Source organism: Protopterus annectens, chromosome 16.part0 (assembly GCF_019279795.1).
Source record: "Protopterus annectens isolate FY-2018-M chromosome 16.part0, PAN1.0, whole genome shotgun sequence".
Classification (NCBI taxonomy): Eukaryota; Metazoa; Chordata; order Ceratodontiformes; family Protopteridae; genus Protopterus; species Protopterus annectens.
In genome coordinates this window covers 356,846,627-356,871,927 of record NC_056750.1, presented here as the reverse complement: position 1 = coordinate 356,871,927, position 25,301 = coordinate 356,846,627, and the positions used below count along the sequence as shown (strand labels likewise).

The following is a 25,301-nucleotide window of genomic DNA, read 5'->3' as shown; positions in this document are numbered from 1 at the left end:
GTTTTTTGCTTGGATGTCAAAGATCCCGTGGCACTTATCAAAAAGATTAGGAGTAGTTCCCCAGTGTTTCTGCCAAATTTCCCCTTGTAAGTTTGAATTTCACCATTTGCATACTGGGACACATCTAGTCAGTACTGTGTAAATAAAATAAATTCTCTTCCTGGCCCACAAAATGGAAGATAGAAAACCATGGATATAGTCTTCAATATGCATCTAGAACCTTCCCTGTATAAAAATGTTTTCTGCATCATCCTTGGTTCATTTTCTCTCGTCTTCCACTCATCCTTCCTCCCCTCCAACTTTTACATACACAGCTTTTGTGTGTCTCTTTTTCTGAAAGGTGTTTATCTCCTGGACATAAATCGTCTGTAAAAACCTAAATATTTCTGTAGTCTCTTCATTATCTCCTTTCTTACAGTGTGCACGCATTACGTTCATTTATCATTTTGTAGCTTTCTGGTTCAGACCCAGTTGCAATATGTATGTACATTTTAATTTTAGTTACCCACTCTCTGGACAGCATCCGTTTATATAATTGCAGAAGTGAGACCTAAGAACTATACACCATACTCCAGGACTATCTTTTTCAATTGCTTATATTTGTTACTTGTGACACTTGTCCGTGCAACTCTCTAAACCCCTTTACTGTTCCAGGATTGCAGTAAAAGAATTGTATTACCAACTTCAGTATTACTTAAATTACTTATCTTATATTGTATTATAATTAAAAGTATAATTAGAACTGCCTTTAAACACTGTTTTAAGATAAAATTATTTATAATAGATACAGCTTTTGCACTGCCTGTTTTAACTTCCATCAACTTTACTGCTTTATGTGAAGTGACATGTGAATACATAAGGAAGATGCCTTGCTCTCTAAAATATTTCTTTTATCTCACAGGAAGGTGCCAATGTTTGGACTTGAGGCTATTTGGAGGAATGGTACAGTAGTTGGGCATGTCCGCAGGGCAGATTTTGGATTTGCAGTTGACAAGACTATAGCTTATGGCTACATAAGAAGTCCTGATGGTGGTCCTGTAAGTACACAAAGCATCACTTTTAAGTCTTGAACAAGCTGATATGAAATTAAATGGAAGTGTGTGTTCATTCCCAAACCTACAAGTATATTGGAGAATTATTTTTTTTGTTTTGTGCAGTTGGTGACATCCATTTTCATCAAGCACTTTTCTGAAATCTCTTCTCTCTCACATCTACATATATGCAAAACTACTGTTTCTAGCTTGCTTACATGTCTATGAGGAATTACTATGCTCATGTCATGTGATCAGTAGTCTTTGTGTATCTGTATGTGTGTATGTATTTAGTGGCTTTGTTTTTTTCTCCAGAGTTGAAGTAGTTTTGTGTATCCTGTATTTTTTTCTGCTGTTTTATCTCTGTTTAAAGTTCTGAATTAAATGCAGTTTAATAAATGCATAAAATTCTTAGGAGATGCTGGCCGAATATTTGGGAGTATATGACCTTGTTAGGAGCCAATAAATTCAGTCCTTTTTGCATCTGTGTAGTTGGGTGAGTGCTTCCAGAGTAATGCAGTACTTCTGCGGGGTAGGGGCGATTGATTGGCAGACAGGCTGTTTCTGTAAGTGTGCTACATACATAATTGTAGAGTTTTCCAGACATGCAGATGAACATGATACTGCCTAAATATGCCATGGTTTAAAAGCAGTTTGTCATCTTCTGGCAAAGCTGCAAGTTTATTCTCCTTTAGCTCACTTAGAGGTAGGACAGTCATGCCTAATATCTATCACATACTGCATCGTACAGGCTTTAAGTGTAGTCCATCACAGATTAGTGTTTGTGCCATAATTTCTGCAGATACTAAGTTATCCCATTTGGCAGTGCATCCCAGGAGATTGCCATTTAAAAAAAAACACCCTTCTGTGATACATACTGTATGGCTTCATCTGACCTTGTGAACATGAAGTAGAATTAAATGCTCCAGCAAATTAGTGGATCCTTTGATTAGTAGCATTTCTCTTTGATTTTGTGCCTTAAGTACAACTGTCTTTATTACGGTTGTCATTTTCACACAGTACATAGGTTCTGTAGAATACTGTTGAAATATAGGAGAAAATATTCTTTATTACATTGATGAAGACTGTTGCATAATACTTGCATGTGTTTGAAAGAGCAAGACAGCTTGTAAAAATTACCATTCTCTGATTTGCTGAGTTTTGTTCGTTCGCCAGCAGTATGAACTAAGTAAAAAAACGTAAAATTTGAGGAACTAGATGGACTAATATTAAATTGACTCGCGGTTTACAGGACACATCTCTTTGGATAGTTGTTCAGGCAGTGGCAAAAGGTAACACAAGTTGTTATGCATTTACCGCTATTGGCTAGCAGGCCATGGCACAGTATTTATTTCCCTTTGCACTGCAACCTGCATTCATTCAGAAAGGGTCTGCGCTTTAATCATGAGCTATGTGGTAGGTCTCAAATTGATTCCCTTACCCCCAGTTAAACTTTTTGACTGGAAAGGCTTTTAGATTAAAAAATTAGATAAAAATAATGAACACTGACTTTATTTAAAACAAAATAATACTGACAATGTAGTATTATGATGCTTCATTGGGGCCAGATTTGGTGCCCAACATTGTTTGATTCCATCTTGTAATGGAAGGGAACATTCTGCAAGTGTTTATCTTCAAGTAGTGTGACTATCCCACATTCCCAAGCATAGATGTTACTTGCATTAGTTAGCCTTTTTAATTTCCAGACTTTTCCAGTTAGAAGTGCAGCAAGGGGTTTGGAGAATGCCTTTCTGAATAGTAATGATAAGCTTGACTTTCCTTTACATCTTAATGAAATGTCTGTAAATGAGAAAAAATTGTGAATGGTTAAATATAGTGTGCAAAGTTTTGTGTATTCACAATTCATATGCTTTATATTCCATTTGGCTTGTTTTAAATTATGACCATGAAACACAGTGGCAGATTATAATAGGTGGGATTTAGACAGCCTCCCCGGAACCTTGACTGAAGGGAGTCCATGGCCGGCTACATACTATCCCAAGCTGATGTGTTTTTTTTTTTTTTTTTTTTTTTTTTTTTTTTATTTTGTATGCATCAAGCTGTTGTTTTTTAAACCTGACCCAACCATGCATGCATTGGCAAGGGAAGATGCATGCCTTGCACAGGTGGACTCAAATTTACATTTATTTCATGATACTTGTATTATTCCAAAACTAGCGTGTGCATCTTATCTGTTTGAGTTTCTGTTGTGGAAGATGGGAATAGTTTGTGCTTTTGAAATAATTAATCAGGAAGTATTTGCTGCTTTTGAACATCCCATATCTCAATTAATATGTGTCTGCCTGCATGTGAGTGTGTGTGTATTTGTGTAACATCAATTGCATTTCACCTGGATTGCACAACATCCATTGGAGTTTGGGTTGTAGAACTTCTACTGCAGTTTACTTGGATTTCACAACCCCTCCATTGCTCTGGATCTGGTAAGGATACAAATCAGTAGGTCTGGATTACAGGTAAGGCCAGGTCAATAGACTTTCATAATTCTTATCACTCAGAAAATTCATATTTGTGCCCTGTTTTTATATATATATATATATATATAATATGTGTGTGAGTTCACTACTAAATATCGAAGTACCACAATCCTGAGACTCTGAATACCGACACCCAGAATCTCGACATTGTGGAATCTCGAAAACTGTGAATGGAGATGCCGCACAGTGCAGAACGGGAACTTTGACATTCTCTCCACTGTAGTGCAATCCCTGAGTTTGTATATTTAAGTTGCATGGGGTTTGGGTGGTGCAGAGGGGTAAACCCACTATTGTAAAACCCAGGAGCACTGTCTGATTAAGTAACTTGCTGGGAGTCGCACATTAGACAAATGGAGGTCGAAAGACTCAAACCTTGCCCCTTTGACTACAGAAAGCAGCTCATAAAGATAATAGAGCCTCAGTCCTGTGCACTATTAGACCTCTATTAACTTCTTCATTATCAGGTAAATCCATGCGTTTTATGGACAGTCAATAATATCAGTCATTAGAGTTTCATAATGCTTATTGAAAATGGATGTTGGTACAAAACTTGTAGTCCTGTTAACTTTTTAAGTGAATTAGATTCATTTGCTTCTTATCTGTCTCAGATTTTGCAGAATATATCTGATTGTCTCTCATATTTATGATTAGTCTCCTTAACTACTTTTTTGGTAAGTTAATGAGGATTACTTTTAGAAATGGTGGTCATTACAGTTTCATATTTTTTGATTAGAAAATGCATGTCCACAGACAACCTGTTCTGTTAAGATTTTAAGTGAAGTGGAGCTGTCTGATGATCAAGGCTTTTAGTGATTGTTGGACTGCTTCCTATAGTCAAAAATACAGGGTTTGAATTCTTCCACCTCCATTTCCCTACTGTGTGACTTTGAGCAAGTAATATAACAAGACAGTATTACTGGGTTACCCTGAAAAGGGACAATTTCCCAAGTGGGTTTACCTTCTCAACAAATAGATAAAATAATTAAAATGTCACTTTTTTGGCCTTTGTTCTACCATTATGTTGGGTTTTGTACAGAATTATTGAACAAAGAAAATTGATGGGCACTGTGATTTATTTGTAAATTTTGTGTCTTTCTGGCAAATTGCTGGGGATTATATTCACTAAATAATGACAAGACGTGAGTTTCAGACTTTGCATCCTTTAAAAATGCTCACTATTGCAAATCTTGTTACTCTAACACCTTTCGATGTATATACGAGAAATATTTCAAATATGTTCCTGATTTTGGGTCTTTGTCTCTGATTTTTGACCTAAGAAGTTGAGAGGGTGGAGAGGCATTGTATAGTGGGTTACCCTATATGGCTCTGACAGCAGTGAGCTTTGATACATTTTTCGGTTATTTATGAATGTATTCATTTATTTTATCTTAAAAAGATATCTAAGGTGTACAGGCATACACTTGACTGTAACTGATGGTGTGTGCGCGTGTGTATGACTGTGTGTATATGCACACACAAATACACTCAGAGGGCATATCTCTCAACTGTTCCAGATCTTTTCATCATGTCTGTGGTTTGATCTTTGTAAAATGATAGGTTTTCTGATAAAGTATTGTGGACTTAGTCACTAAATCGTGATAACCATATCAGTTTTAAACTTCAAACCCCTATGAAAATGTTTGCTAATGCAAAGCCGTTATACTACCAATGTTTGAAACATACAAGATAAATATTTAAGCTCTCTTCCTGATTCTGGGTCTTTGTTTCTGTTTCATTAACTAAGAGGGTGGAGATACTGGGGTGTAAGCTGTTGCACTGTGTGGTTTCAAAACAGCAAGCAGAGAGAAATTCTAGGTCATTATTTATATAGTTTATCATTCATTTCATTCAAGCAAACATTTGAGGTGTACACAGTCATACAAGGGGATGTACTTGGTTACATTGAGACTGCATGTGTAAACAGTTGTTTTCTGAATCCCATAGAAATTAAAGAGTAAAGGAAGGAATTAGCTGTAATAAGTAGGATCATCATCATAATGGACATATTTTTTGTGTATGATCCTTGATTTCTTGGCTGTTGACAGTGAGCTTATTTGGCTGTGAATAAATTGGGCAGTATGAAGTCTGAGTTAAATGTCAGTGTTTTAGCTATGATTACATTTTTAATTAGCTTTTTTTTTTGCAGGTGCATGTTGTGAAATGCACTGTGTGGGCTACAGCAGGTTATCTGAATTGACAGGTGCATTTTCACTAAATGTGAGATTCAAAGGAAGCAAAGTTTACTGTTTCTCATACTAAGTTTGTTTTTAACATGAGAACACTTTTTGTTTATAAAATGACTGTCAGTGGTTTGGCTGTAAATTTTAAAATAAAAAATTTAAATGAAATCCAAATCTTTGTGATAATTATAAAAGTACATTGGAATAGTATGCAAACTGAGAAGTTTGAACAGTTTTTATGGTAATTAGGGAGAGGCAACCAAGTACTGGGATATTGGTATGGTTAGTGGAGACCTAGTTCATTACCATGCATAAGGTCACATTTGACTACAATCTGTCTCTGTTAACAGCTATTCGGGTAGGTATTATTTTTTGTCACAAACATCTAGGAGGGGTGGAGTCAACAATAAAGCTATAATTGCTAGGTTTGGGAGATGTCTGTGAATAAAAGTGACTGACCCTGCTGAGCTGAGAAGTTTTAACAGTCATCGGTCTGTCTTTGCATGACTAGTGTGTGTTTGTAGAAAACAAATTGGAATACTTTACTGTAGCCATTTTTCTCACAATCATATGTGATATATAAGCAGCTGTAAATGGATACATATGAATGATGATGACACGTTTTAAGTAGCCTTTTATAGTTGAATTTTTTTTTTAAATGAGTGTTATTTTCAATGTGGATTAATACAGTTTGTTTCACTACTTACTGGAAAAATGTTCAAAACTACAAATTTAAAACACACACCGACAGATGTTGCTGTATTAAACAGTAAATGTAACTTAGAGCAATCAGAAAGTTGATTCCAAAGAAACACATGCATGTGTTTCTTTGGAATCAGCTTTCTGATTGCTCTCAGTTACATTTACTGTTTAATACAGCAACAAAAGTTGATTCCCAAGGAACACATGCAGATATGCCTGCCCCTAGCAGTGGGTGTGGGAGCGATGGTCCTGCATTACGAGTCCCCCAGTAACTTCCTTCTGGTCATGTATTATTTGATATTTGATATCTTTTCTAAAAATGTGGTCTGAGTAACCAAATGAAAAATAATGGTGGTGATTAATGTCATGCAACTGTAGAGTAGTTGTTGATTTTGTCAAATGGGAGGTTTGAGATATTTTGGATTTATACTAATTGCATTTGTGTGTGGGGACTTCAGATGATATTTTAGTACCTGAAGGATAAAATGAGTGCTATTTCTCATATAGTGTGTTTTTGGGTGTCTGACTACCTTGACAGAACAGTGAAGCTTATTGCAAGTAACAGGAACACCACATTCAGTTGTCATGGAGTAGAGTCCAGGAAGTAACTTGCATTGCTTTATAACTGTGTATGTGTGCACAACACTGTCAAGCTGCATTTATGATTTTGCTATGAATATAAGGTCACCTCATCCTCTCAGTGTTCTGCAAAGAAAAATGGACACAATTCCTAATAGTTTAGGAGAAGTGTTGTCTACCTTTGATCTGAATTGGCCAGAAACTGACATTTTAGCTCAACTCCTTTGATGACCTCTGAAACAACAGGAACATCTGAAGTTCTACAGTGGAGAAACCAGGAAATCCCTGGGCTTGGATGCAGTACATAACTTCTGACTAGCGGTATTAACATCTTTACACAACAATTTTGCACTGAGCAAGCATTAATTATATACAGATCCTGAACAGACACCAACCTGGTTATCAACAGGAAAACATTACTCATACTTGAGAGTGAATCTGCAAGTCATCCTAAGAACTACAAACCAGTTACTTTTCTTCTGTTAATATGCAAATTTATGTACTGGAATTGATGCAATCAGAGTTTATAGTCATTTAGAAAAAACAATGAACTATGGCACTAGAACTAAAACTTCTGTTAGTACTAAAAGGTAATAACAGACAGTCGTATGGAAAGAAAGGTGAATTGTTACTAAACAAAGCCCTAATACAGAATTGTAAAAAAAGGGAAGAGTCAAAGTATGGCATGGATAGGTTCCCAAAAAGTATTGGACAACATTCCACATTCAGGGATAATGGAATGCTTACAGGTCAATAAGATAACAATGTACATTGATCAATTACAGTGCAGTGATTATAAAACAGTGGCAAGCTGCTTTGCAGCTGAGCCATGGCAAGTGATAAATTATTATCCCAGTAGTACACACGCAAAGGGGAGTATTACAGGGTGATTCTTTGTCATCACTGCTCTTTTGCCTTGCCCTTAACCAATTAAGCCATTTTAACAGATTAAGCTATGGTTACAGTGTGGTTTCCTGAAACCAACCTTATCTGAAGACTTAACTATTTTCTGTGGCTGTGATAAAATTGTGTAGTGTAGTTCATCAAATGAGAAGTTTACACCACAGCTATAAATAGTTAAAACTTTTTTCAGATGATATAAGAATGAAAAATGGTCTTGACAAATGTGCAAAAGCATTGTTTAAAAAGGGAAAGCTGCAGCACCAGGAAAATATCAACCTGGGACAAAAATGTGATATAAAGGAACGTGAGCAGGCAGGAGTATATAAATGTCTGCGAATAGATGACGAGCCAGCAGTAAAACTTGAACAAATGATAAAGCTCAGTAAGGAATACTTCAGAAGACTAAAAAAAAATTGAAAACTGCATTGACACCAAGGAATAAGTCCAAGCTGTAAATCAATTTGCTGTTCCTGTTTTTACAGCTTTGGCATAATTGTTTGTCTGCAGAAGGTATTGAATTGGAGGGTCTATATTAGATAATCAAACTTTCAAAAGTTCGACTGTCATATGGTCTACACCATCTGATCGAATTTTTGAAAGTTTGAACGTTTTAATGGAGATCTCCGCACAGCACGGGAATGGGAAGATTTCTCTTTTCTGCACTGTAGTGCAATCTCTGAGTTGGTATATTTAAAGAGTGGGGGGTGCAGGAGAGCTTGCCCCCCCTACTTAAAACATTCAGGTAGGTTATTTGTGTAGTTTTTTTTTTATTAGATGTTCAAACTTTTAAAAATTCGATCATATGGTGTCGACCATATGACAGTCGAACTTTTGAAAGTTCGGTTATCTAATATACACTAGAATTGGATGGACATGAAAAGAAGAAAAATGCTTATTAACAGATAATATAAAAATCAGTGTAAACCAAGACTCGCAGTGAAGAAGGTATGGACCTCCTCAAAACTGACTCCATGTATAGATCTGCAGTTGTGGGACCACATAAATATGTGACATTAGAGAGTTGATAAGTTGTTCCTAGACTTGGGAGGGAGGATGTTCTCAGTATGACTTCAGAGATGCTGACCTTAACTGTGGATACTGCCTGGGAGGAGGGGGGTGGAAGGGGCATGAACATTTGAACCTGTTGGGCAGGTCTTACTTTAAGGAAACTCTGCCAGCAGCAAAGGATAAGATTGACTCCACTGCTATTTATAATGTTTAGAGATGCATTTTAACCAGAACATTATGCCAAGGCTTTGTGAGTGAATGAGATTTGGCTGGAAATGCTGAAGGTACTTGTTGGGGAGATGTGATTAGTGCACTTTTTCAGTATTGCATTGAAAGTAAAGACATTTATGTGTGGTTTGTCAATCCACACGTGTATTGGTTTATTAATTAAGACATTTACATGTGGGTTGACAAACTGGGACATTGATGTTCATTTCATAGAGGGGAAAGGAGGGTATATACCATTTAACAAGTGCTGATTCCATCCTGACTTTGGAAGAATAGGCAGAATTTTGTCTCTGTATGTATATTGGAGTGGTCATGGGAGTATTGCCAGTAATATTTGCATTTGTTTTGTGGAATTGGAGAATACTGAATGGCTGAAAAAGACCCTTGGACCAGCTTACCAAGTAAATAATACATAAAATACAACCATGTACCCTGGAATATACTGTGGGAGGAGCTGAAACACTGTGGGGTAATAGGGCTGCTGCTCACCATTCTGTTTGTGTTCTTGGGAAGTGAGGCATCTGCATTCTTGGTATTCAGTTGAATGTATTCAAGGTGGGTTCATGCCATATCTCTTATAAGATATTGTCAAGCAACAGCTGATAGTTGGTAAGCATCTGGTTTGGAGATATGAAGTGGACATCTTTGCTGTTGTTTTCCTGGCTGTAAGTGGCCATTATCTCTAGTATGTATCATGATGCATTGCCGCTGAGTCTGAAGTAGTCGAGATGAAAAGCAATCCCTCCAGATTGGTGCTCATGTTTCCCTCCCATGAGCGTGTGGTCTGTTTTCTGCAACTGGGAGTAAAACAGTGAGGGAGTTGAAGTACCTTGGGGTCATGTTCAGGAGTGAAGATGGAGAAGATGAGGAAAATGAACACTGGATGGGTTGCAACAGAACCAATGTAGGCATTTTGTGCAACTGCAGTGATGAAATGGAAGGAGAGTTAATTGAGGAACCTCTGTCAACCTATTAGTCTTTGTCTCCTGTTCTCACCTTTGATCATGGGTCTGACTTGTGACAAAGGATGTGATTGCAGATACAAGTGGTGAAAGCAAGAGCCTTTTACATGATTTAGTTTATTTTATTTATTGGCATAGAGCACTCTTCAGGCTAAGTCCAGGGAATGTAGAGGAGAGCAAAGCTGAATTCAGGATTAAAAGGTTACTAACATTTTTGGAAGTCACTTTTTCTGTGTACGTTTAATTGGTGATGAACAATAGGTATTGTTAGTGTTCTACAAAACCAGGAAAAAGCTCCAAGACCGTCAAATGAAGACAATAATTCGTTAAAAAGGCAAATCCTTTATTCCGTAGCTAAATAATAAAATCCAAAGGTCAGCAGAGTGAAAAACAGCAGTATCAGACAAGCTCTTTCGCTTGGGTAATACCAAGCTTTATCAAGTCAAAAACAGTTTCTTTCAAAGAAGCAACTGTTTAAATAAGAATCTTAATTAATCACATGTTTGATTACAGCTGGGTCTCATTAAAGGAACAGTTTGAAATGTCATGAGCAGATAAATAAACAAAACACTCGGGTGTACATAAAATATGTTTGGCATCTGCACTGCTTGTGCATAACTAGTGGACCATGTTGGTGTCATTGCATACATAGATCGTCCAACAAAGAAAAAAAAAAAAAGTGTTAAAAATGTAGATAAAAATAAAAATAAAAATGGTAGTAAAAATAGGGGTTGTATGTGAACCAAATGGATTTAGAATCAGCAATACAGAGTAGGGTAAAGGTGTGTGTGTTACAGTTTTGTTAATCTTGAAATTGGTGTTGTAATGCACGTAAATATCACCCATTTGGTAGGTTGTACGAAGTGTGTAAAATATGTATAAAATGGGGTGGTGATAGGTATAGTAAGACATATTATAGCCTGGCTCTTCTAAGCTTTAATACTGAGCCTATGCTAAGTGTACCATTTAACCCCGGAGGCCTACCTGCATCTAACCTGAGCTGCCAAATCAGCTCCCTGTATTCCAGGGTTGATTCCCAGTCACCTCCTCTAGTGCTGGGGTTCACTTGCTCAAGGATCATGAAGGACAATTTGTAGTTGGGGCATGTGAGTGAATGTTTGAAAAAGGCATTACTTTCCTTTTTCTTTTCAATGTCATAAGTGTGCTCATACAACCTTTTCCTGAATTCTCTCTCGGTTTTACCTATGTAAAATGCACCACAGTGATGCAGAGCCCGATGTAAACAACTCCTTTGGTACCACATGAGAAGTGGCCAGGAGATCTGATGTAAGTGTGTCTAGATTTTAGGTAAATGTAAGATTTATTTGTAATAAGAGGACACTGCTTGCAGGCACCACATTTAAAAGTGCCTTTATTGTGTTGTGAGTTGTGGGTAGTTGTTGTGAGTTTCTTCTCAAAGATTTCTTTGAGGTTTTGCCCCCTCTTCCTCACAAAATTAGGTTTGTCTGGAATAATGTTCCGGAAATCATCATTGCCAGCCAATACAAACCAATATTTGGAAACAATGGTTTCAATTTGTTCGGAGTTATCAGAAAAAGTGTAGATGAAATTGCCGTCCTTTTCTTTGTTTTGTAGTTGTGTGAGGTTGGGAATCTGCACTTGCATACATCCAAACAGTGGAGGGTATAAGGTGTCTCTTTTAGTAAGAATTTCATCCGTTAAGGAATGGAGCAAGTTGACAGGGTAACCTCTTTCAATGAACATACAATGTAGATTCTGGATCTCTTCTAGGAAGTCGGAAAGTCTGCTGCACATTCTTGATGCTCTTATGAGTTGCCCCTTTACTATGCCTTTCTTTTGATGAAGCGGATGCTGACTCTCGTAGTGTAATAGAGAGTTTGAGAAAGTGGGTTTCCTGTAAACCTTAGAATATAATTCCAAAGATTGGGGGTCCCTATGAATAGTAACATCAAGGTAGTGCAATTCTTCATGGCTGATGTTGTGTGTAAAGGTCAAAAACTCCGTAGTGCTGTTAATGTGTTGCAGGAAACTCGATAGCTGATCTTCGGTACCTTTCCAAATGAGGCAGATGTCATCAAGGTATCTGCAGTAAAAGGTGAGAAACTGTGCCCAAGTCGTGCCAAATATGTACTCTTGTTCCCATCTATGTAGCACCACGTTTGCGTAATTGGTAGCACAGGAGGCACCCATTGCCACTCCTTTTAACTGCTTAAATAGTTCCCCGTTGAAGAAAATGTAGTTATTGTTTAAGACCATGTTCATCATGTCAATGATTAGATTGATGAAGTTGTTGCCCAGGTTAGTTTCTTTGGTGAGAAAATCAGTGAACCATTCTAGCCCTGTGGAGTGGGGAATGCTGGAAAAGAGGTCTTTGATGTCAATAGTGACCAAAAAGGAGGAGGGGGGGCAATTGGAAACAGGGAAAAGTTTCAAAAATTCCCATGAGTCTTTACACACATGAGTAAGGGCATGGGTGTGTTGTTTAGTAACATAGTCAATAAACTTGGCAGTAGGTTCAGTCGCACCCCCTGCACCCGAGACAATAGGTCTAAAAATCAACGGGCTGATGCCCTTGTGGGTCTTTGGGATTCCAAAGATGACCGGAATGGTTGGTTTGTTAACAATCAAGAAGTTGTAGAGTTTTTCGTTTATAAATCCCTGTAGTAAGTTGTCATATAAAGAGGATTTAATTTTTGCAAGTGCAATGTTGTATTCATTTCTAGAGATGAAACAATATTGCGTGTCTTCATGCAAAACATGGTGCATACTAGCCTCGTAAGCGGACTCATACATGAGAACCACACCACCACCTTTATCGGGTTTCATAATTCTGATATGTTCTTCAAACAGTTTGTTGATGTATTCAAAATCTTCAGTGTTCAAGTTGGTTAGGTGCGGTCTGGGGGGGTTGTTATACATGTTTCGTAAGTCCTGTTCAATTAATTCCTCATACAACCTAAGAAGCGGGTGTGTGGGGGGGTTGAAGGTGCTTTTCCTACACAATCCTGTGGGTTGCCAAATTTGTCCTTTGAAGAAGTGTTTGAGGTTGAGTCCTCTGATGAATAACTTGAGGTCAACTAGTAAATGGGCCAAATTTGCTCTGTTAGTAGGGACAAAATGAAATCCTTTAGTGAAAAGATTGAAAGCTATGTCGTTAACTACAAGGTCTGTGTAGTTATAAATAGTGAAATCATTTTTCCTAAAAATAGTGCAGTTGGCATGTTTGGTTACAGTGATATTGGTACTAAGCAGGACAGCATGCTCCATAGGTTCAATGCGGGGGCAGATTTCATTGGAGGGATTTGCAACATCTTGAGTACAATTTTCTAATATTGTTTGTTCGTCCACCTCCACCCTGTCCTCTGTGGTTTGGGACCCCATGCCCCGGGCCTCCCGGGGTGTATGGGAAAATCCTGCTCACGTTGTCTCTTGTCTTTTTCAGCCAAACGCTCACTCCTGCGTGGAGCGTGGTGGGTGTCTGGCTGAAAAACATCATCTCCACCATTACCAGGGGTACTGGTTAATCTACCAGTTTTAGAAAATTTGTTGTGACAGGGATATGCTAAATCATTCCTATATTCATGTAAATCCCTCTCAAGCTTTCTTATTTTCCAATTCATAATCTTATTGCAAAATGAATCAACATCATCAAACAACTTGTCATATTCGTGTTTGACCGTGCAGAAATGGTTGTCAGAAACAACCAACTGATGTAAAGCATTCAGCTCAGTGTTTAAAATGTTAGCTTTACTCTCATATTCTGCAATCATTAGCTTCATAATTTCAATCCCTGCCTTATCAAATATATCACACATTTGTCTGTATTGTGCAGTGCCATGTTTAACGTAATTTGGAAATTTAAAAAACCGTAGTCCCTTCGGAATACGTTTAACATTGACACATTCATACAAATAATCTATTTCCATTTGGTTGCTTCTCAACCCATACAATTTGTTTTTAAAGTCATCAAAATCCCCTTCAATTGAAGTGGAATTAATAGAACGAACAGTACCTTTTTGGAAATTAAAGGGTTTGTTAGCCCAGTCAGTAAAATTAAAATCCTTAGGTTTCTCCTTCGCTCGTTTCGATCGAGTAGAGTTAGTGGACCTGGTGCTGGAGGCGTTGTTGTGAGCGTCCGCGTCTACATGCGTGATGGTATCCGAGATCGTTTTTTTGCCATGCAAGTCCAATGCGTGCGTTTTGTTGGCCTGAATGTCAGCCGAGGATGCAGAATTGCTGGCATTGGTGTTAGCGTTTTGTTGTGCATGCAGCAGCCCTTTTAGTTCAGCTAGCATGCTAAGAACCTCGTTGAATTCGGTTCGTGAAACCGGAAGTTGATTGCCTACGTCCTGAAGCAAATGCGGTGTAACCGCAGGATCGAACGTCTCCACTGCAGCGGTCATGGTATAGAACACAGTCAAGTAAAACCAAAAATAAGCCACACAAAACCAGGAAAAAGCTCCAAGACCATCAAATGAAGACAATAATTCGTTAAAAAGGCAAATCCTTTATTCCGTAGCTAAATAATAAAATCCAAAGGTCAGCAGAGTGAAAAACAGCAGTATCAGACAAGCGCTTTCGCTTGGGTAATACCAAGCTTTATCAAGTCAAAAACAGTTTCTTTCAAAGAAGCAACTGTTTAAATAAGAATCTTAATTAATCACATGTTTGATTACAGCTGGGTCTCATTAAAGGAACAGTTTGAAATGTCATGAGCAGATAAATAAACAAAACACTCGGGTGTACATAAAATATGTTTGGCATCTGCACTGCTTGTGCATAACTAGTGGACCATGTTGGTGTCATTGCATACATAGATCGTCCAACAAAGAAAAAAAAAAGTGTTAAAAATGTAGATAAAAATAAAAATAAAAATGGTAGTAAAAATAGGGGTTGTATGTGAACCAAATGGATTTAGAATCAGCAATACAGAGTAGGGTAAAGGTGTGTGTGTTACAGTTTTGTTAATCTTGAAATTGGTGTTGTAATGCACGTAAATATCACCCATTTGGTAGGTTGTAGGAAGTGTGTAAAATATGTATAAAATGGGGTGGTGATAGTATAGTAAGACATATTATAGCCTGGCTCTTCTAAGCTTTAATACTGAGCCTATGCTAAGTGTACCATTTAACCCCGGAGGCCTACCTGCATCTAACCTGAGCTGCCAAATCAGCTCCCTGTATTCACAAACATGTGATTAATTAAGATTCTTATTTAAACAGTTGCTTCTTTGAAAGAAACTGTTTTTGACTTGATAAAGCTTGGTATTACCCAAGCGAAAGCGCTTGTCTGATACTGCTGTTTTTTACTCTGCTGACCTTTGGATTTTATTATTTAGCTACGGAATAAAGGATTTGCCTTTTTAACGAATTATTGTCTTCATTTGACGGTCTTGGAGCTTTTTCCTATTGTTAGTGTTCTGTCTTGAGGAATGAACAGGGAAGCTGATTTACAGATCTCAAAAACATGAGAGTCTGTTTTTAAGATGACATCCAGGAATTGTACCCTTGATGTTTAAGGGTATTATATGTTACTTACCATTATTTTATTACACTATTTTGTAGTCTTAGCTGTATTGATAGATGTGTGTGTTTGTGTATAAGTATGTGTGTGTGTATATATATATATATCTGTAAATCTATACATGTGTTTGTAAGTTAAGGCTGATTCTATGCACAAAACACTCAAATTAAAGTGACATTATTGCAATTTATATATATGAGAAGAATTGCAGGTTATGATGAATGAGTGCTCTGGCATAAAGTATCAAATTCCATAAGAGACCCATGTGTTTCCAGTACGCAAACCATCCATATTTGGTATTTACTGGTATTTTTATTTGAGAAATGGAATATTACAGTCCCTAGGAATGATTCACATATCTGTCCAACAAAGTAATTTATGGAAAATTTGTTAACTCTTACCATATTAGTATATAGGGGTCATATATAGTATATAGAACTCTTCAAAAGGAACCTTGACGATTGTATGGGAGATAGGAAATTTACCCTGGGGAACACGTCAGTCTCCCTGCTAGACAGGGGTCCGGGGAAGTAAATATTGTGGGAAGAAATATCCGGGGAATTGTTTGGCTAGGCTTGTGTAGGCCCTAGGGCCGATAGCCTAGTACCAACCTATGAACCTATAAGACTGTACTGAAAGTTTCAAGTAAAGATACTGAGAAACATTTTCTTATTAGATGGCACTTGATTTGGAGAATTCAGTCCTGTATCCTGCTCACTGATATTAATCTTAAACTCACAATGCAGCCCTATATTCAGACCATCTGACAAATGTGATAAAATGCTAGATTTGAGATGTAGCATTCCTTGTTTTGTTAAACCCACTAGAAACAAACCTCTCTGGAGGGGTGAACTGGGAGTAAGAAGTAGGCAAATGAAGTCTGCAGAAATCAAACCTTGGACTACAGAATGAAGTTGATTAGCAGCTCATCACCTTAATTCTGTGTACCAAACTGTCAGGCTAGCAAAGCCCTAGCAAAAGCAACTGCAATTCTACCTTCCACATTATAAATCCAGTTTGTAGGTCAGATTAACAGGATTTTCGCATGATCGATTATTATGAGCACATACCCTGTCTAGAGAACTAAGTCACTGCACATTGAGTGCTGAGTTTATACTTGAATTATGGAAAACCTCATGCTCTGAAGAATGGTAGGGAGATCTAGAATGAGGTTCCATTCAAAATGGCTACACATCTTCAAAGTTTTATCTTTGAGGTGGGGTCATAAATTCTTGTTCCTAGATACATAGTATTGTGACTTTATCCATTTTGCTTTTTTTATCATGTTATGAATGAATGAAATGCGAGTTGTACTGATTTTGAATCTAGGCAGTCTTTTTCACATTCCAAAAAACTTTTTTTTTTTATCTGTGAAATCATAATTGAAACAGTAAATCTACTAGTACTGACAGCCGCTTTTCAAACAATTGATCTTAAGAGTGACTGCCTCCCCTCCACATAAAGCAGAGCATTTGTTGTACTCTGTTTAGCTCCAATGCACCCTCATGGATTGCAGAGTCATGTTAAGTACCCAAGTCTTTGTTTAGCACCAATGCACCCTCATGGATTGCAGAGTCATGTTAAGTACCCAAGTCTTTGTTTAGCACCAATGCACCCTCATGGATTGCAGAGTCATGTTAAGTACCCAAGTCTTTGTTTAGCACCAATGCACCCTCATGGATTGCAGAGTCATGTTAAGTACCCAAGTCTTTGTTTAGCACCAATGCACCCTCATGGATTGCAGAGTCATGTTAAGTACCCAAGTCTTTGTTTAGCACCAATGCACCCTCATGGATTGCAGAGTCATGTTAAGTACCCAAGTCTTTAGAGATTCATATTGCAAAAATAAGAGCTAATAATTAGCATAGGAATGCAAGGCTATGGTTCTTAAGATTTCCATGAATGAATAGCCTAGTAACTGTCTATAACTACACTAAAATATCAGGCCTGACAAGTTGAAAATTGAAAATTGCAAATTGTATAAAATTGTCATGCAGGTGGGCAAATGCAGCTTTATAATTTTGCCATTTTTCAGTGTTCCCTTCTCCCCTAGATATAATGCAAACATTTCTGAGGGTTATCTTAAAAGAGATGTACCTATAATTTTTCAGATCCTAAACAGTTTTAGTAGTCCCATAATAAACATGACGCAACCTGTGTAATGACTTCTTACAGAACCATTCTGTAAAGAGTTTACATGCCTGTGTTAATAATATAACCAGGTCATTCCTGTTTAAGCAGCACATATATGTACATATACATACACACATATATATATATATATATATATATATGTATGTATGGGTCTACTTCTATTGTTCAAAAACACACTTCTTCTAACAAGAGAAAGCCGAGACCCACTTTAGCAAAAGTGCGCTTTCACAAAAATCAGTTTACCGAAGCACGGTGCAGTGGGGATAAGGAAATATACCTTTTCCCCACTGTAGTGCGATCTCCGAGTTAGTATACATAAGTAGCAGAGGTCTGGTCCGGCAAAGTGAAACAGATTTTGCATGGGGGCAAGCCGAAGTCTGTTTATTGTAGGTTTATCTGAGCGTGTACTCTGACTAATAACATTTCTTTGTGCATTTTCTGTAAATTCATTTTTGCAGTTTTGTTTTAGGCTAGGAACAATTGTCTTGGATGTGAAAAATGAATGCTGGTCACTGCTTGTGTACTGTACTTAAATTTTGCAGTGAAATGTTTGACATTTGTGAATGTTTTTTTTTTTCATGAAGATGCTGCTCCTATTGTTTGAATAAAGGTTATGTTCGTGGACCCTACTAAAAAGATCATCTGCCTATATTGAGGATGTGTTTTCAAAAACATGTCAGATTTTTAAAAAGTATGATCGATTATATTCATGTCCAACAGCTACTTAATTCAGTTTTTGATGTAAAAGATATTTTTTCTGTCTGTTGTGTCAGGAGAACCATTATAATCAGAGATGATGATGCAGCAGAAAGCAGCTTGTAGTTTGTTGGAAGAGTTCTTGTACCGTAGGTGACAGAGAAGATTCTAAATCAAATCCTGTATTTTGTTAGGGCCAAGTAGGTACATGCGGAATATAGATGGTGTTATGTAAAAGTGATGTTTGATGTTAACCATGTTAGTTTAATAATTTTGTTTTAATGTACCAGTGTCATTTATTAGAATTCACAGGTTTTGTTAAGCATTCCTTGTTTGGCATTAATAAAAAAGCATGTCTCTCTTTCAGGTACTGCATCAGATCTCTTTGACTTTCCACAATTTTAGCATTTTTTTCAGTTTCTTATAACATTTTACAGGAAATATTTTAGTATGTCTACCTGTTATATGATGCAGAAATGATGCCCCAAATTTCTGTTGCATTTAATTAAGGAAATTACTGTTCTCAGCAGTCTGCATTTCTCAGAATAGCTTTTTAGTTTCTTTTTAAACCCAACCCTCAGGGAAAATATGGAGTTGTTAGAAAATGTGCTCATGGACTAATAGCACATGATTGGCTTTATTTCTTTTCTGACAAAACTGATTTATCCCAATGCCTGGTTCACAGCATGCATCTGCGTTTCAAATACGGTTACAAAATAGGCGATCTTTTCACTGGCATAGAACACAAAAGAAATAAATGTGACTCTTCACTTGAAAATTAGTGTAGTTGGTAAGAAATCCAGGTTAATTCACATATGTACAAGTTTTGGTAATAGTTTACTCTAAGGTTAAACTGAGAGGAGGTGAATTTAAAATGAGTTTGAGCTGATGTACTTCTTTACTACTGTAAATGATTTTTGAAGATTTCTAGTACCTGCCAAATGAAGCAGTGAAGTTCTGTGTCACTTTTTTTCAGCTGAATCGTTGCTTTCATTCATCTAGATTCAGTTACTTTTTTTTAACATTACACATTTTTGTATTCTTCTGAATATACATGTTGTCTCGTGTCACATGTCATTTTGGCTATACTGATATCTGTCTCCATTCCAGCGTGATTGGCTGTTCTTTGGTTTCCCTGCCTCATGGTCTCTTACTGCGGAAGACTGCACATGTTTAGATGTTTTATTTTAATTATCTCTGCTTTTGTGCATGATGTGAAACGTTTATAATGTAGTCTGAAATGAAAGCTTACAATGTCTGTTACACTGTTTGATGACCATTGTGGTTAGTGCTTCATTATTTCTTTCAAAAACATTTGTATATGGTATTAAAAGGAGCATCTGCAATTGACAGAGCATTATTGGACATTTAGATGGTGGATGATGACAACATAGGAGCTATTGTTCTTCTTTCGGCTTTTCCCAGTTAGGGGTCACCACAGCGGAACTCCAGTCCGCTAATGATTGGCAGTAGATTTTTACGGTGCTGAGGTGCCAGCCCGACACCCAACCTTCAATTAAGGCACGCCCATTCACTGTGCAGTAAAATACACTATTAAAAGCCATTGAAGGAAAAAAGGCTGTTGCTTTATTGTAATCATGCTGTGTCTGGTTATTGCTGACAAAGACAGGAAGATGTGCAGACTGCATAATAACTCATTTCCAGATTCATTTTCCTCCACTCTTCAGGTGCCGGTACAGTATTCTCCAGTACTGCTAAACAGACAGACTGCAATTTACTGGCTGTAGCATTACAGTACCATGGCATATGTTAAGCATTTTTGCTGAATATTGTTCTGACTGAAAGTAATAGGATGTGAGCAGTTTACGAATTCAAAAGTCTCCCACACTCATAAGCAGATCCCCTACATTTTATGTGATGAGATATCCTTTGTTAGTCACTGTTGCAGTATTTCTTACAATAGGTATATACTGCTAATGATAATGATGCATCTGGTCAGCATACCAAAGCCTTGTGCCTTTCTAAGTGCCATACTTCATAAGTATGTACTATATTTGAGGGATACATAAATGACATATGAGGGCCAAAACCTCTTAACTTTATCGCCTGTCCAAGTGCTGTGTTCTGAATTTAGGTTGAATGCTCTTTTGTCTCACCTGGACATTGTCCATCAGTGGGACACTCCCCAGGTAGATCTTTTAGCATCCCCTCAGAACAGACAACTTCCAAAGTTCTTTTCCACAGTGCCAGGGTCCTCTAGCTTGGAAAATGGACACCATGTATTTTGCTTGTTAAGGGTTGTTCCTGTATGCTTATCCCCCTCCTAATCTATTGCCAAAGGTCCTACAAGATCATGTGGGACAAGCCAGAAATCTTATCGGAGACTCCCTTTTGGCCCAGAACACACACGATTCTCCTTCTCTTTCACCTGTTCAGGGATAATCATCCTCACAGGATGGATCTACTCACAGAGAACAAGGGCTCCTAATTCACCCCTATCTTTTCATCCAGTTGGCTCTTAGAATGATTGGGATTTGGTTCCTTTTAGGCACCGGGTTTCTAAGGACATGCTCTGGGTTTTGCAGGAGGCCATAAAACCCACTACTAGAAAATCTTATGTTGCAAAGTGGGAAAGATTTTCTTCTTGGTATCGCAACAATGAACAGAACCCCCCCTCAGAGGGTATTTCTAATGTTCTTTCTTGTGTGTGTTAGTTGCTCAATTCTGGGCTAGTATGCTCTTTTTTTAAAGCTCATTTGACAGCAATTTCTGATTTGTCTGTCTCTGGATCCACCACTTTTCTCTAAGTTTGAAGTTAAACCATTCCTTATAGGTATCCTTCATACTGGGCCACCCAGAAAACCCATTCCACCTTCTTGGGACCTTAACTTTGTTGTTGAAAAGTTAACTCAGCCAACTTTTAAACCAGCAACTTCTTTCTTCTTAGAGCTCTGCATCTGGCAAACAGTCTTGCTTGTGGTTTTGACTTCTAAGAGAGTCTCTGACTTCAGGCCCTTATTCCACAGAGACATGGTGTCTCTTAGAACCCATCCTCCTTTGAGGCCTAAAGTGGGCAGTGATCTGTCTTTAAATCAGACCCTTCATCTTCCTTCCTCCTTTCCTTTTCCTCAAGATCATAGTGGCAAGATTCTCTATTCTTTGGATTTGCAACAACAACTCGTATATTTAGACAAAATTAAAGATATGAGGAAATCTGAGCAATTTATTTTATTTCTTTCAGGACAAGAAATTGGGTTTTCTAAGCAAACCATTTCTTCCTGGATTTCTAAAGTCATTTCCTTTTTTTTGTTATATTTTTCAGGGCAAATAGATTCCTATTTCTATTCATTCTCATTCTACTTGAATGGTTGCCTGTTCTGGAGCTTTCTTTCCAGGGTTCTCAATGCTAGATCCATTTTGGAAGCTGGCACTTGCTCTTCTGTGTATACTTTTACTAAGCACTATAAGTTGGATGTGATTTCTAGGGCCACAACAAGTTTTGCTAGGTCCATTCTCCATGAGTTTTTGGAGGGTTCCTGTTTTCCTCCCTCCTACCCCTTCTATTACATTAGTTGTAATACTTTAACTATTGTTAAGAGTACTGCAATAATTGAGGAAGGACATAGTACAGTTGTGTAAGAACCTGTCATAACAGTAGGTGTCCGTCCCTCTCTTCTTCCCTGTGTTGGATTTTTTCTCCTCACTCTGGTTAAGGGGATCCTCTTCTTCCTTCTTTCATGGACATGCACCCTTTGTCTTTACTTCATTAGCTGTTCCTGTTCTCCTGGGATAATTCAGTTTGGAAGATTCAGCACATTTATGTTATTTATGTACCTTATGCCTCAGATGGAAGGGCCCAAGGCTTTTTAGAATGCTTTCCAGATCTACAGCTATACTCAGCAGGATAAAACTATTATAAGAAGTACAACAACAATGATAAGTAGGGCATCTACTGTTGTGGTAAGTTCCTACACGAATGAACCTTCTCCGAGTAGGACATCTACTGTTGTAACTTCCTACACGAATGTACCTTCTCTGAGTAGGATATCTACTGTTGTAACTTCCTACACGAATGAACCTTCTCTGAGTAGGACATCTACTGTTGTAACTTCCTACACGAATGTTCCTTCTCTGAGTAGGACATCTACTGTTATGATAAGTTCCTACACGAATGTTCCTTCTCTGAATAGGACATCTACTGATGTGTTAAGTTCCTACACGAATATTCCTTCTCTGAGTAGGACATCTACTGTTGTGGTAAGTTCCTACACGAATGTTCCTTCTCTGAGTAGGACATCTACTGTTGTGGTAAGTTCCTACACGAATGTTCCTTCTCTGAGTAGGACATCTACTGTTGTGGTAAGTTCCTACACGAATGTTCCTTCTCGGAGTAGGACATCTACTGTTGTGGTAAGTTCCTACACGAATGTTCCTTCTCTGAGTAGGACATCTACTGTTGTGGTAAGTTCCTACATGAAGGTTCCTTCTCTGAGTAGGACATCTACTGTTGTGGTAAGTTCCTACACGAATGTTCCTTCTCTGAGTAGGACATCTACTTTTGTGGTAAGTTCCTACATGAAGGTTCCTTTACTGAAATTAAAATATTTCTACTCATTTCAGTCAATAACTGACCCCCCCCAAAAAAATATCTGATGGGTTATCTTCCTTTGACCATGCAGAAGTGTTAAAAATTGTTTGAAAACAAAATATGCAGGACTTATTTTTCTTATTTCAGCTTCTTTCACACACTCCATCCAGAACCGATCCTGAAATTTAACATGCCTTAGCTCCTTACACACACACTGCAACTGTTTTGAATAAGCCCTTGTTTATATCTCTGGCCAGTTATTTGGCATTGTTAAAAGTGACAAGGACATTATAGTTCAGATATTCTGCAATGCACCCTGTTACGATAGGGTTTGGCTGTAATTGACCTTATAATTGTAGACAAGTGATAAGCACTTCAAATGTTTTAGCTCTTTATAATGGATGCTATAATCCCATCCCTAATGCTGCCCCTTTCTTCAACCCTAACCCTATACCTTAGCATCATAGCTCTGCCACTATTTAGACACATTTGAGGCTAGTGTTATGGGAGGGTAGTTTTAATATTGGAAGAGAAAATAGTTTTCCTCATTTGATATTATTGTGTTCATTTTATTTTTTGTTTTCCAAATTGTGGAGGATTGAACTTATTTTATTGTGCGTTCAATATTATGGTGGTTCAGTCATTCACAATACACCCATTTATATATTTGTGTGTGTATCAAATATATATTTCTTTTGAAGGAAGGTAATAACTGACTGCTGATTTTTCCATAATCTTTAAAGGTGGTGTTCATTAGGTGCATGTTTTCTATTATTCATGTTGATTTTTTTAATGTTAGGTTTCCAGATTGCATTAGTGTCTTCGGATGTGGATCCCAGGCATACACTTCCAAGTAGAACTAGATCAGACATTTCTTTTTAGATCAGGTAGAGATCACATAAAAGAAACCAAGTATTATGACAGTTCCTGAAGCCTTTTTCTGAGTAGTTTGGGTTTTCCAAGCCTATAATTTTTCCAGTAAGGTGGCATACATTTTGAAGTTGTTTTAGGGGGTCTTGTGTGAATGCTTCAGAACTCAGCATTTTATTCAGTAATGGGTCATATGAGTTTGATATAAAAATGTTGCGAGTATCTCACTGGCATGATTAGACATGCCTTTTAAAATTTAAAATAGGATGTGCTTACAGAATGTATCTTTCTAAATTTGGTAGATACACACTCATCAAAGTTTTAAGTTCCTGTCGAATGTATTTGTCCTTAGGTCTTGATATTGTTTTTCATGAATTTTCCCTGTGTTTCACCTTCACGGTTTGCCAAGTCTCATGATGTTACATTTCTGACATTAAATGTTACGTAAGGTCAGTACTACTGCTCTATGTAAACTTTTGGTTTTGTTATTTAGACCATCTTGGAGATTTTGGCATCTTTTATTGGTGTAATCATGCTTCCCACTGTGTCGTCATCTGCACATTCCAGTATCCATAGTCCGTTTCACAATTCTATCTCTGAGAAAGGACGTCCAGAAAGAAATGTCCTTATTGTAGAGCCTTGTGAGACACACCTAATAACCTCCATTAGGGCACAAAGATGACTGCTCATTCTGTCTCTGTTCCCTGCTACTTGTCAGTGTTTCACTCGTAAGAATAGTATGTGTTGACATTACAGTTATTCTCCAGTGTGGAATGGGAATAAATGCTTTAGCAAGGTCAAGATAAAAGCGACATGCTCTGTCATTCTTCATCAGGTCATTCCTTCATTACCTCTTCAAACAATGGCACAAGCTTCAAAAGGCAAGATGTCCGCTTAACTTACCTATACTGTTTGATCTCTAACAGTAGTAGATACTGTGTGTCCTTTTGAACACGCACAGTTCTGACACTTTCCATGATTTTGCAGAGAACACTGGTCAGGCTGTCTGGTTGAATGCCGTTTAGGTTTGATGTGGTGGGCCCTTTTTAAACTGGTACCACTACATCCTGTCACTGCAGAAGAGTGATGTGCCCCTGCACTTAGACGTTCTCAAATAAGACTGGTAATGGTCTAGTCTACAGTTTCTTTATTTTGTGTATGAAATCACCTGGTATTTTGCAAGTCCCATTGAACTTGGGATTTTGTTTTATGTGTGACAGTGTTTATTATGTATTTTACAAAAGGGAAGTCTCTCTAATTGCTTTGGGACACAGATCATGTCCCCCTTTTGTCGTCTTGGATGTGGTTTCTTTACAAGCAAACATAAGCTTTTATAACTGATACTCAGATGCAGGAGTGTGTGTTGTTTTGAAACCAGGTTCAAATCCAGCATACACTTATTTATTTGGTAAAACATTTTTCCAGCTTTTTTGCCCTCC

The 25,301-nt window shown here is 37.6% G+C and overlaps 1 protein-coding gene across 1 annotated transcript in view; it reads left to right on the top strand.

The window, feature by feature from the left end:
• The window catches only part of SARDH (sarcosine dehydrogenase), a 2,624,838-nt gene that overhangs the window by 2,291,267 nt on the left and 308,270 nt on the right, over positions 1-25,301 (top strand). Inside the window, exon 25 of the mRNA XM_044058055.1 lies at positions 902-1,037. Within this exon, the coding sequence (XP_043913990.1) occupies positions 902-1,037 (136 nt within the window). The remainder of the gene's footprint in view (positions 1-901; positions 1,038-25,301) is intronic.